Below are 13,557 nucleotides of genomic sequence, written 5' to 3'. Positions count from 1 at the left end.
CATGTCCCTCTTACCATGAACTTTCTCCTGCCTTGGCCCGGCTTCAGTCTTTTCTCCCATATGCAGACAGAAAGGTCCTAAATTCCTGGATGCGAGTGACCCTGTTATTGCACCTTTCCATCAGTGATCACAGCATTTTCCTCCAGACAAACAGCGTGAAACACCTCTCGGCCTCTCCCTGCCAGGAACTCCCAGTCCCTTTGACATCCCCTGGAATTTCAACCCACACACTATTTTTCCCAGCATTTTCTCTATCCCAGGGCAACTTTGCAGGTTACACCAACACACCACATCCAGACAGGGACAACAAATGAGTTTTCCAGGTCCCTGAGAGAGCTTCAGAGAATTCCCTAAGAGATCAGCCCAACCCGAAGAGAAAGCTTCTACCCCACATCCAAATCCCATCATAAATCCAGGACGTTTTGCTGGCTCACGCTGAACTCCTGGCCCATGTGCTCAGGTTGTACATTTAATATTGGGCCCTTTTCTTCCCCCTGCAGCGCTCCCACTGTCACAGGCATTCATCTAAAGCCTTGACTTGCTGCCCAGAGGGAGAAACTGCCTCTTCCTCCTTTAAAAGTTTAAGGAAAATAAGTGAAATTAAGAAGATTAAACCCAGTGAGAGTCCTGGGAAGGGTGCGCCAGCACCAGGCGGGGCATCCACCCCTCACACCCAGCCACGGGCACATATTGGAGGAGCCACGAGGGAACCACCTCAAAATCCTGTTGGATCACATTCATCGTGGCACAGCGCCATTTTCTTTGGGATTAAGAGATTTCTGGCTGTAAAAGTTCCCATGGCTAAAGCAGCGGGTGCCACAGCTCTGAGCTCAACCCTCCCCTTAGGTTTAGTCCCTCTGCTCACGGTGAGCTCAGAGCATTCCAGGTGGGATGATGCCTGGCATGGGGACGGGGATTGTGTGTGAAACAGCCCCTACCCCTCAAAACAAAGCCTCTGCCTCAGCTGGATCACCCAGCAGTCGGATTTCACTCCCAGACATGAACTCCTCCGGCTCCTGGGAGCTGTAGGTGCCATCCCAGCCAGGCAGGAATCCCCAGATCAAGGTCCTAAAACAATCATCAGACCCACAATTTGCACACAAATACAGGCTCCAAGGAGAGCTCAGAGCCCCTTCTGGGCCTGAAAGGGCTCCAGGAGAGATGGAGAAGGCTTTGGGACAAAGCCCTGGAGGGATGGGATACAGGGAATGGCTTCCCACTGCCAGAGGGCAGGGCTAGATGCGATATTGAGACGGAATTGTTCCCTGTGAGGGTGAGGAGGCCCTGGCACAGGGTGCCCAGAGAAGCTGTGGCTGCGCCTGGATCCCTGGAAGTGTCCAAGGCCAGGTTGGACAATGGGGCTTGGAGCAGCCTGGGACAGTGGAAGGTGTCCCTGCCCATGGCAGGGGGTTGGAATGAGAGCGGACCTCCCGGATCCTTCCAACCCAAACCATTCCAGGATTCCCACGAATCACGCTGGAGCAGCAGGCGACACTTCACTGCTGAGGGAATCGTGAAGATCCCAAGTTTTCCCTATGAGCTCTCCCCTGCCCCTCACACGAGGAGCCCTTGGTGAATGCCAACCTGCTGCTGCTCCCAGGGAGTCACTGGAAGGAGACCAGAACTGAAGCGTGGCCTCCTCCCCTGTGACCACAGGACAATTCCAGGTGACGGTCATGGAGCAGATGGATTTTGGATGGTTCAGGGGCTCCAGAGACAAGTAGGAAGCTAACTGGAGGGAAAACACATATGAAAAAGGCCGTGAAAGTTATAAAGGTGGAGCTGCTTCACCTGGAAACCTAATTGTTTTCTTGCAGGCACTTGTCAACATGCACCTGGGAGCAAACTGGGAAACTCCAGGAACTTTTCCATGAGCACTCCAACGTAGATATGGCTGTATTTTGCCCAAAAAACCACTCTGGCACCAAGACCCCCTTCCATGACACACCAAGAACCCAGTAGATGAAACATCCCATCCCAGAAAAGGAAGGAAAGAAGATCAGCAGCAGAAACCCGGGTGATACTATAATTAACTTTTTTCTTTTATTTACACCACAAGAATAACAAGTTGTCATAATGTGGTACAAAATACTGGACTCCTAATAAAGTTGAAATTGAAGTCGGTACTGTCAGAGAAAGACACCATTGGCCAGTAAAAAAAAAAAAAAAAAAAGAAAAAAAGAAAAGAAAAAGAAAATAAAGAGAAAAGAAAAAATAAAATAAAAATCAAATAAAAACGAAAAAAGAAAAAAACAAGAATGAGAAAAATATTCCAACTCCACCAATTTAAAAGAAAGGACCATTGGAAAATTGAGCACAAAGAATGCTACCATCACTGAAAGTAGGGTCCATACAAGAGTGAAATTGTGTCTAAATTACAGCGTAAACCGGTAGCTGCTACCAATGGTGACGTCATACTGAGCATGTATAAGTATAAAGTAGAATATAATATAGTTACAACTTTTTGATACTACATATCTGTAATAAGCTCTCGGGTGAATAATGTTTCAACCCCTTCCCCCCCCTCCCCGCCCCCACTTTTATATATATATTATATATATAAGTTTGTCATCCTCATAAATTGGAAAATAGCGCCTCCACTATGGAGCACAGAAAAAGTGTTAATTTATTTTCTTTCAATAGGATACTTTTTTTTCTTTTTCATCATCAATATCAAAGACAAAGTGAAGATGAGCTGAGAACGAGCCCAACTTCATGACAATGAAGAAACACGTTTTGCCTTTCGCTGTAAAGTCTCATTTTTAAACCACAGTGTTGCACAGTACACGACTGCTTAAAGTGAAACCGAGCAATAATACATCATGTAAAAGTAATTTCTTAAAAAAGTTAACGCAGCTGTGCTGAAGAGTTAACTCTTTAAAGTCCTCCTCATCCATCCATCCATCCGTCCGGCTCCTCGGAATGAACGACTCCGTGTGTTGACACAAGGGTTGCATCCAACCTCCCCACCCAGCCTTTGAGAAATCAAAGCAAAAACACCAACCCAAGGGAAAATAATAATAATAACAATAATAATAATGACACAGGCAGTTTACTTGGTGTGTTCGGCGTAGTTTCCCTAAAAACACTGTTTCCACATAAATACAATAAACTCTATTATTGGTTAAGTCACAAGTGCTAGATAAACGTCTTAGTTTTTTTTTCTTTTCTTCTTAAAATGAGAAATGTTTTAAGTAGTCCTTTTTGTTTTTTATTTATTTACTCTTTTTAACAATAAAAAGCACAATTTCTTCTTATTAAGTTCAATAAGACTCCAAAAAAAAAAAAAATCCCACTCTCCTTCCTTGGTGTGTAGCTGTGTGGGTGAGTGAGTGTGTGTGACAACAACATCCCAACCTTTAGTCTCCGCAAATGCCACGAGAGGAAAAAAAACCCCCAATATAAAAACAAAACAAAACAAAAAAGCAACCCAAAGAAACCCCAAACCACCTTTGTTTTTGTTTTTTTTTTCTCATTATCGTTTTCAAAGCTGCCAAGTTTGGCGTGCAAAATCTGTATACAATATAAAGACATGCCAACCTTACAGACCATGCAACCTCAAGGTGTAGGAAACTTAAAAAAATATATTCATATATATTTATATATATATTTATATATATCAATGCCCGTAAAAGAAGGTGGGCCCAAACAAGTTTACAAAAGGAAGAATGGAATGAATACATGACTGTGACTAATAAAAAAAAAGGAATGTTTTGTATTGAAAATAAAAAAAAAAAAAAAAAAAAAAATCCCAAAACAAAACAAAAACCCCCAAAAAACAACCAACCTAAAAACTCCCAATGGTTACTTGTGTACTGCAAACTGGGCCTCACTTCACTGTAAAGAGGACTGGAAGATGTTTCTTTTCTTCCCAAGCAGGTAGAAAGGATGCCCTGGGCAGCACGTGCTGGGATGCTGGAGCACCCCGGGCTCCCACCCCGCTGGCACGGCCACCCCATGGCAAAGTCATCTGAAATGAAGAAGCTTAATGGCTCAAAAAGGTGAAAAATCCCCCTGGAGAGCCTCAAAACGAGGGCTCCCTCCCCTCTCTCCGTGCCTGCACCAGCCCTGGAAAGCATCCCCGGGGAAGAGCATCCCCAGGGAAGGTCACAGCCCAGGGAAGAGCATTCCCAGGGAAACGGGGGATGCTGCAAAACAAATCCACATCGCTGGGAGTTTGGAGGAGACGAGCTCTGTCGTCTTGGGAAAAATCTTCCCGTCCCGGTAAAAAGCTGAGGGAAAGGAAGGAAGGAAAGAAGGAAGAAAGGTGGCATCCTGACAAGCTCCTCTGGATTTTCCAAAGGAACCGGCTCAGCACGGTCAGCCAACAGCTCCCGGGAACGCAAAAAGGAAGGAAAAAGCTTTGCCATGACCGGGAGGAGAAATGTCAAAAACCTTTCGGGGAAGAGCTGGCAACACAAAGGGAGGTGTAAACATGGGCACTGCCCATGGCACAGGGAGCAAAACCCCATGTCAGTCACCAAATTCGGCAGCCAGATGGACTTGAGATCACAGCAGCAGCGTGGTTGGATGGAAGAAAACCCCAAACCACAACATCCCCAGGTACACGGTGCTCTCACATTGGGGGATTTTTAGGATATGCCAAGGACAGGCCTTGCCAAAGAGGCTTTTTGGGGTTTTAGGACGTACTTGGGTTTGCACAACTCAAATACTGTAGTGTCTGGTTTCGAAACTGCGCTAGAAATTGAGGAAGGAAACAAAAGCCTCCAGCGTGGGGTCACGCTCCCGATTCCTCCCGCGAGCGAGTCCTGAACGGAATGAAAGCGGCTGCTTCGAGAACTGGAAAGAAGAGAAGTTACTGGAAGCAACCCCGCCAGTCACCATGGGAACAGAATAAAAGATGGAAGGGTGGTTAAGGAGGAGCTGTGCTGGGATGAGGGATGTGCTGTCCTACACTGCTGGAGGAAGGCACGTGGGGAGCATCGCCTCCACAAAGACGTTCTGCTCTCCGTGACAGGGCTTGCGGCCTCTCCCACCTGGCATTCCCAGGAGGCAATGACCTCCTCGGGGTGGGGGGCGAAAAAAAAAAGCCTCCAAAAACCCCTCCCAGCACTGGGAAGAAGAAGAAGAAGAAGAAGAGGGGAGAAAAAGACGGAGAGAGGAGGTGGGGAGTTTGCGGGCGTGTCCGGCGGAGAGAAAATGCCGGCGGTCCCGGAGTGTCCAAGGAGCCTTCCCAAGGGCAGGCAGTGCCAGGAGCCACAGGCTGGACAAAGGCATTGCCCACTGAACGGTACCAGGTAAGAAAATTCCTTATTTTCTTTACATAGCTACTACAAGAGAGCTGAAGAAATATACAGTCGGCGGAATCAGTACAACAAAAGAGCCCATCGCGGTCTCTCATCCTCCTCCTCCTCCTCCTCGGTAAAACGCACCCTTTCCCAGAAAAAAACAAACTCTGTCGATCTGCCCACAGTTCCTTACACCTGCAGAAAGCTGCTCACTGTACAAAAGAGTTGAGGAAAAGGAGAGAAAACAATCCAGAAAGTAATTAAAAATAAATCTTAAAAAAAAACCAAAAAAAAAAGAAAGGAAAATTCATGTACTATAAGCAAGAAAAGAGGGAGGAAGAAAGGTTTAGATGCTATTGCCGTTCGGAAAGGAAACCTGTCAAATGGAAAAGAAATGTCAGAGTCACACAAACAAGGCTTCCGGAGGGTTTTGGGAAATATCCATATAAAAATTAACAGCAAATTCAGCGTCTTTGCTATAAAAAACTCTTTTTTTTTTCTTGTTTTTGTTAGAAAAGGATCACAACTAAAAACCTTAAATTAAAATACAAATGTTTAGGGTAGTTGCCCAGTGGCTAAAGTGTTGGCTTTCTGAAAAACTTCCCAACCTGTCACCTGAAAAGTCCTCGAGTTTCAACCTGGATCCTTTTCCAAAAGCACCTTTGATGTTCCAATTCCCAAATCTGTCCCTAGGGAGCTTCCAATGTCTACTGTTAGAGTATGCATTTATTACATATATTTTTTTTCTTTTTTCTATAAATGCATCATAAATATTTTTCTCAATAATTCATAGGAATCCGGTTTCTAAGCTTGGAATACATTTGGAATATACATTATACACATATATATATTTATACCTAACAATTTAAGCAATATCTCATGCTAGTTGCTTTTAATAAAAAGCATTCCAGTCTTAAAACCTGCATTTGTGTCTAATACATGCTTCGACAACCAAATTGGTAAGTTCAATTACTAGATAATGTAGAAGAGAGAGAAAACATCTGAAAATTGGTTGTTAAAAATGGCTGAATTTCAAAGACCCAACAGTATTTGCCACTTTTTTGGCAACTACCTTAATTTTTTTCCTTTTTTTTTTTTTTTTTTTCCTTTTTTCCTTTTTTTTTTTTCTCTGAAACAGCAATGAAAGAAAACAAAACAAATCCAAACTTGTCGACAGTTTTTGGAGACACTCTGTTCAGCTGATGCCTGCTTCCCACCATCATGCCAGCACAAGCCAAAAAGTCTTCCTTCCTGATGGCAGTCCTTGGCTTTCCCAACCCGAGGAAAAATATTCAGGAACTGCTGTGTTCTTTGTGTGGTTTTTGTTTTTTTTTGTTTCGTTTTGTTTTTTTCTTGTGTGTGTGTTTTGTTTTTTTTTAATTAATTTTTACTTAAGGCATTGTTCCTCAAACTTCAGAAAATCCAGCTGCACCAAATCCATCAATTAAAAAAAAAGGCACAAACTCATCTTCAGATGGCTTTGGAGACAATAAAGCCGACTCCATCTGGGCTACCCCTTCTGCTTCCCTTTCCTTTAGGTGTCAGATGAGTCCCTCGTTCCCTGTCCCTCCCCGATAAAAATTCAGCGTCATCTCCCAACATTCCCGTTCCGACAAGAGCTGTCGTTGACTCACAGGCAGGCAAGAGCTATTTCCAAATATCCAAGAAATGAAAGTACACGATGGGTTGAGTGGTTCAAGCAGAGATTGCTCAGTTGTGGGTAATCAACTTTGTAAGCACCAGTTTTATGTTAAGGTTTGTTTGATTTGTGTTGTTGAATCTTTGATTTCTTTATTATTCTTGTGTTTTGTTTTTGTTCTTTTGTTTGGCAACTCTGCCAAAGACTTCCCGGGCGTCATTCCTCTTTCCACTCGCGTTGAGGACCAGAGGAAGAGTGCCCAACGTGTCAGTCCTTTGCTGCTCTTCACCAGCGGTTTTTTTCAGCAAAAAGAGACTCAAAGATGTGGAGAGATTTGGTTTTTTTGTGTCGCTTGCTTTGCTTTACACCTGGCTGTCCTTCCATGTTCAGGAAACAACCGTGACAGGACGCAGGAGTAACAAGAGAAAGCTTCTTGGCAGAGCTTCAAGACGAAGACAAACAGACAGGAGAACTCCAGCTTGAAGGTGAGTGCTACAGGGGAGGCTCCTCTTCCATGGGTTCGTCCTCAGGTCTGAGGGATTGTGCAGCCAGGCAGGGTGGGAGAGGGAGGGGAGAGAGAAAAGAGGGTTGGGCATGACTTAGTTGGACAATTCGTGGAGCCAAGCCTCACTCCTTATGTTCCCACCACCTTCCCACCCAGCCAGCTGGGATCACCTGGAATTAAACTTGACATCAAGAAGGGCTTTTGGACAATCTCACTTCGGCAACATTAACATTTTCCCCAGCAAAATAAATCCCTTCCTGTGGCCCAAAACCATGCTCAGAGCAGAAGGCTCAGGCACAGGGTGCACACACAGAGCTCACAACTCTGCTGCTCTCCTGCAGCCCAAGAAGTCTTTAGGGAACTCACGGAGGACAGGGGATTTGGGGAACGCAGCAGCAGTGGCTGAAAGGAGAGGATTAACCTGGAAGGCTGCTCCTCCTGCCTGGGCAGACCTGGAAATGTGATGGGAAACCACTGACCTCTTCTCCGCCGGCTTCACGCCCACTGACAGCGATGCCATGGCCGTCACTGTCTCCGCCTCCTCGTTCTCACACTTCTGGGCCTCCACCAGGGAATATCCCACCGTGGAGGCAAAACGCTGGAGGGAATGCCAGTACTTGCCTGGGGGAGAGGTGACAACAGGGCGATCAGGGCACCATTCCAGCTCCTGCTGTCCCAAACTCGGCCGCCAGCTCGGAACTGCTCAGGGAACACTCATCTGATCCATACTCTCACTTTAAGAATTCCTTTTCCACTTCAAATCCCTCAGAAACTTCTAGACCTAAGGACAAATGCATCTGGAAATGTCTCTCTACCAAAAAAATGCAGGAGACAGAAGGATGCAGTCCAGGTCTGGATCCAGCTGCTGACTCCCACATGCTTTCAGTGGGCAAATCCCTGAAGACTAAGGAAGTCCAAGGTCTATTTAGAGCCCTTAAAGTTGGGAAAGACCCCCAGGATCACCAAGTCCAAGCTTCAACCTCCAATGTATTTTTTATGTTGGCTGTTGGACACCCTTTTGCATTGGGAAGAGCACAGGGAAGGCTCCAGAGGAAAGGATTTCCAAGAATTCCTTCAGGCAAGGTTCAACCAGGCAATGATTTTAAACTTCTTGGCTAAATAAACCTAAAATACCAACAACTGCCAGTAAAATTCATAGAATATCCCTGGAAGGGATCTAGAGGGATCATCTAGTCCAACTCCTGGCCCTCCATAGGACATCCCAAGAATCGCATCCTGTGCCTGAGAGCCTGCTTCACTTCCATGCCTATCTGCTCCTGATTAATGGGCGCCACAACACCCAACAAGACTTGTGTTACTCAGAGATACTTAATTGTTTTTGAAGAAGTAAGAGCCCCCTCTAATGGCAGGACAGTCTGTCCTTTACAGAGATTTTAGAGCTTTTAATTATCGCTGGGTTAACGGCTGGACTGGATCATCCGGAAGATCTTTTCCAACCCAACCCATGCTACGATCCTGCAATTCCTGCTAAAGGGCTAAAGCCCTGCTGGGCATGGCTCCATCCACAGTAACACCAGTTTGTGGATGCACAAAAACCCAGCTCAGGGTGCAGTGACTGCCGGGAAACTGGGAAATGGGAGCATGGAGCTGGCAGAAGCCCGAGGTGTGTCCCCCAGGAAACCAGATGGGTCGGTGGGGCTGCACTCACTGTGGATCTCGATGACTTTCTCCATGGAATGCACCGCGTTAGCATTAGCTCTCTGCTGGAAAACCTTCTCTGGAAGAGGGTCAAGCTGGAGAGAGAGAAAGGAACACCGAAGGAATGTTACCACTGAACTCCAGAATGGTTTTGGTGCGGAGGGACATTAAAGCTCATCCCATTCCATCCCCTGTGTTGGGGGTTGGGTTTGTTCCTTCTTTCTCTGGGGAATTTTTTCCCCACGGGTTGCCAAGGGGACCGGGTGTTGGATACTTGAGAGTGCTTGGCTGAAACAAAAAGATGGACAAAAGGTGGAAGGGGGAGATAACGCAGGTAAAAGACACAGCTTGAGGCAGCTGCGTGCTTTTCTGCTTCCGGCGTTCGGGAGACGCGTGTCGGCCGCTCCTCGAGGATCTCAGCCGCCGTTTTTTCTGCCTCGCCGTCGAGCTGCTTCGGCGCTGCTCCTCTTGCTGCAGCGTGACCCTGCACTCCCTGCACTGCCGGGACATCCTGCCCCTGCCTGCCGGGACACCCTGCCATCCCAGCTACCAGCCCGGGACTTTTCCACTGTTCCAGCTTGGTGCTCTGAGGATCCTGCAGGGACACCGAAACCAAACTGCTCTGGGTTTTGTAAAACAAAGCCCTCAAGGTTCTTGATACTGTTGTCGTTTGTCATTAATGCTGTAATTGTTTGGTGGAGGGGGAGTTTTTTTTGTGTTTGTTTGCTTTGTATTACATACTAGTAAAGAACTGCTATTCCTATTTCCCAAATCTTTACCAAAGAGCCTCTGATTGTAATTTTACCTAGCAGATACCTGTCTTCCTAAACCAAGACAGATTTTGGCGCCCAACGTGGGGCTTGAGGGCACTGAGAAAAGAAAAGGGAAGAGAAATAGCAGTTCTTAACTAACCTAGTACTTTCTTTTGTGTGCGTTGGATATAAAAACCTCATTAGGCTGCATCATGTAGTCTAACTTAGCCTGGTTTGGGTGGCATGTGGTTGTGGCTGTATTCCTTCCATTTGCAGGCCCTTATCTAAACATGGGCCCTATAACTAAGGCTACTGTGACTGTCATCCAGTTTATTTTATGGCTTAATAAGGTGAAGAACTCATAGATTTTTAATTTCCTCTGGAAGGCAGGCACATGGATTCAGGGCTATCGTACACTAACTGTGTGTTTTTGGAGTTACTTTAACAATGGTACCTACTGTGAGGAAATGACACCGGGGGAAGTTTCTTTTTCCCAACCCTTTACCCATCTCTTTGGGTCTGCCCCACCAGTTTTTGAAGGGTTTAAATCCTCTCTGAATGCTAATGATATCATACAATGGCTGGTGCTGCTAATATGCGTATTCTGTTTAGCATTCAGAGATAAGGGAAGATTGACCTGGATAACCACCCTGATACCTAGCCCACAGAATAGGGATGATACCCCAGAGCCTGACTCTGCCCCACAGCCTGCCTCAGAAAGGACCCACCCGGATTGGGTTGAGGTTCTGGTAAAAGAGATAGGCCAAATGCTGAAAGAGTACATTTCCCCAGCTCATGACAAACCCTCCCCCTGCCCCGAGAAGGCAGAGACTGATGGTGCAGCAGTGGAACCCACAGATGTTACAACTGTCCAGGTTCCAGCTGAACCACAAGGGCAGCCACAACCAGCAGCAGTCGCCCCTGTGGAAACAAGGAAGTGTAAAGTGAAATCGTCAGATCCTGATATTAAGGGTAAGAAAGGAGGGTCCTCACAGTCCACAGAAGAGCCACAGGTTGAGATCATCACTGAGTCCCTGACATATGAAAGTCTACGTAATCTGCAAAAAGATATTGCACGACGAGGACGTGAGGCTTATACAGCCTGGCTACTTCGAGTCTGAGACCTTATGGGTACAGGTGTGCAACTGGATAGTGCTGAAGCAAGAAATTTGAGACCCTTGACCCAGGACTCAGGTATAAATCAGGTATTTGTAAGAGAGCAAAGGCCCCTTCCCCTTTGGGAACGACTTCTAATGAGTGTGAGAGAAAGATTTGTCCACAGAGACAGAATGCAAGAGCACAACAATAGAATGCGATGGAAGACCCTTGAAGAAGAAATCCAACAGTTGAGAGAAGTGGCAGTATTGGAAGTACTTTTTGGGAGGACCGGACAGCATGATAATGACCCCGACAAAGTTAAATGCACAGGGCACATGTTGTGGAATCTGGCAACTCATGGACCATCCCAATACGCCACATTCATCGCAACAATTAATGCCGAGAATAACCGAGAGACAGTGGGTTCTGTTGCCAACAAGCTCAGAAATTATGAAAGTATGATCAGTGGCCCAATGCAGGCTCATGTCTCTGCGGTAGTGAAGGAACTCAAAGAGGAGATGAGGGAAATGAGAGAGGAGATGAGAAAGAACAGTTCCCATGTAGCACCGGTGCGAGTCACAGGCCCCAGAATCAGAGCCCAACATTCCCCAGCGAGAGAGAGAGGGTACACCCCTCGAGCTGACCTGTGGTTTTATCTGCGGGACCATGGGGAGGACATGGGAGCGTGGCATGGGAAACCTACTTCTGTCCTGGCAGCACGGGTACGTGAGCTCAAGGAGAGAAACGCTAACAGAGGGAGTTCCACTAGAATGAAAGTAGCCTCAGCCTCCCATGAGCAAGCTGCCAAGTATTACGGAGGTGAGAATGCTGTGTCAGATTCCCTCGAAGGAACCTCTACCATGTACGTCCAAGAAGGGAATAATAACCAGTGCTAGAGGGGCCCTGCCTCTAGCCAGGAAGAGGCACGGGAAAATCGGGTTTTTTAGACTGTGTGGATTCGATGACCTGGCACATCAGAACCACAAAAATATGAAGCTTTAGTAGATACTAGGTCGCAGTGTACTCTAATGCCATCAGGACATGTGAGAGCAGAACCGATTTCCATTGCCGGGGTGACGGGGGGATCACAAGAACTGACTCTGGTTGAAGCCGAGGTGAGCCTGACCGGGAAGGAGTGGCAGAAACTTCCGATTGTGACCGGCCCAGAGGCTCCATGTATTCTGGGCATAGACTTCCTCAGGAATGGATATTATAAAGACCCCAAAGGACTCAGATGGGCTTTTAGAATAGCTGCTGTGGAGACAGAGAACATTAAGCAGTTGAACACCTTGCCGGGACTATCAGAGAACCCATCTGCAGTGGGACTCCTGAAAGTAGAAGAACAACAAGTACCTGTTGCCACCTCGACAGTGCACCGTCGGCAGTATCGGACAAATCGGGACGCCGTGATCCCCATCCACAAGATGATCCGTAAGCTAGAGAGCCAACGGGTAGTCAGCAAAACCCACTCACCCTTCAACAGCCCCATCTGGCCTGTGCGCAAGTCTGATGAAAAATGGAGACTGACTGTAGACTATCGTGCATTGAATGAAGTGACTCCACCGCTGAGCGCTGCTGTGCCGGACATGCTGGAACTTCAGTACGAGCTGGAGTCCAAGGCAGCGAGGTGGTATGCCACTATTGACATTGCCAATGCATTTTTCTCCATTCCTCTGGCTGCAGAATGCAGGCCTCAGTTTGCTTTCACCTGGAGGGGCGTGCAGTACACCTAGAACCGGCTGCCCCAGGGGTGGAAACACAGCCCCACCATCTGCCATGAGCTGATCCAAGCTGCACTAGAAAAAGGTGAGGCTCCGGAACATCTACAGTACATTGATGACATCATTGTGTGGAGAAAGACTGCAGCTGAAGTGTTCGAGAAAAGAGAGAAGATCATCCAGATTTTGCTGAAAGCCGGGTTTGCCATCAAGAAGAGCAAAGTCAAAGGACCTGCCAGAGAAATCCAGTTCCTGGGAGTAAAGTGGCAAGATGGACGGCGGCAGATCCCCACTGAAGTCATTGATAAGATCACAGCAATGTCTCCACCGACCAGCAAAAAGGAAACACAAGCTTTCCTAAGAGCCATAAGTTTTTAGAGGATGCACATTCCTGAATACAGTAAAATCGTGAGCCCTCTCTACCTAGTTACCCGCAAGAAAAACAATTTCCACTGAGGCCCTGAACAGCAACAAGCCTTTGCCCAGATCAAGCAGGAGATTGCTCATGCAGTAGCCCTTGGCCCAGTCAGGACGGGACCAGATGTGAAGAATGTGCTTTATTCTTCAGCCGGGAACAACAGTTTGTCCTGGAGCCTTTGGCAGAAAGTGCCAGAAGAGACCCGAGGCCGACCACTGAGATTCTGGAGTCGAAGTTACAGAGGATCTGAAGCCAACTACACTCCCACAGAGAAGGAGATCTTGGCCGCCTATAAAGGAGTTCAAGCCGCCTCAGAAGTGATTGGCACAGAAGCACAACTCCTCTTGGCACCCCGACTACCAGTGCTGGGGTAAATGTTTAAAGGAAAAGCTCCCTCCACGCACCATGCCACCGATGCCACATGGAGCAAATGGACTGCCCTCATCACACAGCGTGCCCGTATTGGAAACCCAAATCGCCCTGGAATTTTGGAGATAATTACAAACTAGCCGGAAAGAG

At 46.9% G+C, this 13,557-nt stretch overlaps 1 protein-coding gene and 1 pseudogene across 7 annotated transcripts in view; both read right to left on the bottom strand.

Annotated features, from left to right (window-relative positions):
* Window positions 1–941: 941 nt before the first annotated feature.
* On the bottom strand, window positions 942–3,181 carry LOC136293051 (uncharacterized; annotated as a pseudogene).
* Window positions 3,182–3,455: 274 nt separating this feature from the next.
* The window catches only part of HDAC4 (histone deacetylase 4), a 180,270-nt gene continuing 170,168 nt past the window's right edge, over window positions 3,456–13,557 (bottom strand). For all 7 annotated transcript variants that reach the window (XM_066189349.1, XM_066189353.1, XM_066189352.1 and 4 more), the window contains 3 exons: window positions 9,063–9,147; window positions 7,873–8,014; window positions 3,456–7,420 (listed from right to left, as the gene is read on the bottom strand). In XM_066189349.1, coding sequence (XP_066045446.1) covers window positions 7,381–7,420; window positions 7,873–8,014; window positions 9,063–9,147 — 267 coding nt within the window. In that variant the 3' untranslated portion in view covers window positions 3,456–7,380. The remainder of the gene's footprint in view (window positions 7,421–7,872; window positions 8,015–9,062; window positions 9,148–13,557) is intronic.

The sequence above is a fragment of the Chamaea fasciata genome, unplaced genomic scaffold, assembly GCF_029207755.1.
Source record: "Chamaea fasciata isolate MVZ Bird 193981 ecotype frontalis unplaced genomic scaffold, bChaFas1.0.hap1 SCAF_8, whole genome shotgun sequence".
Classification (NCBI taxonomy): Eukaryota; Metazoa; Chordata; class Aves; order Passeriformes; family Sylviidae; genus Chamaea; species Chamaea fasciata.
Note: the sequence above shows the minus strand (reverse complement) of the source record. Positions and strands in the feature narration are given on the sequence as shown.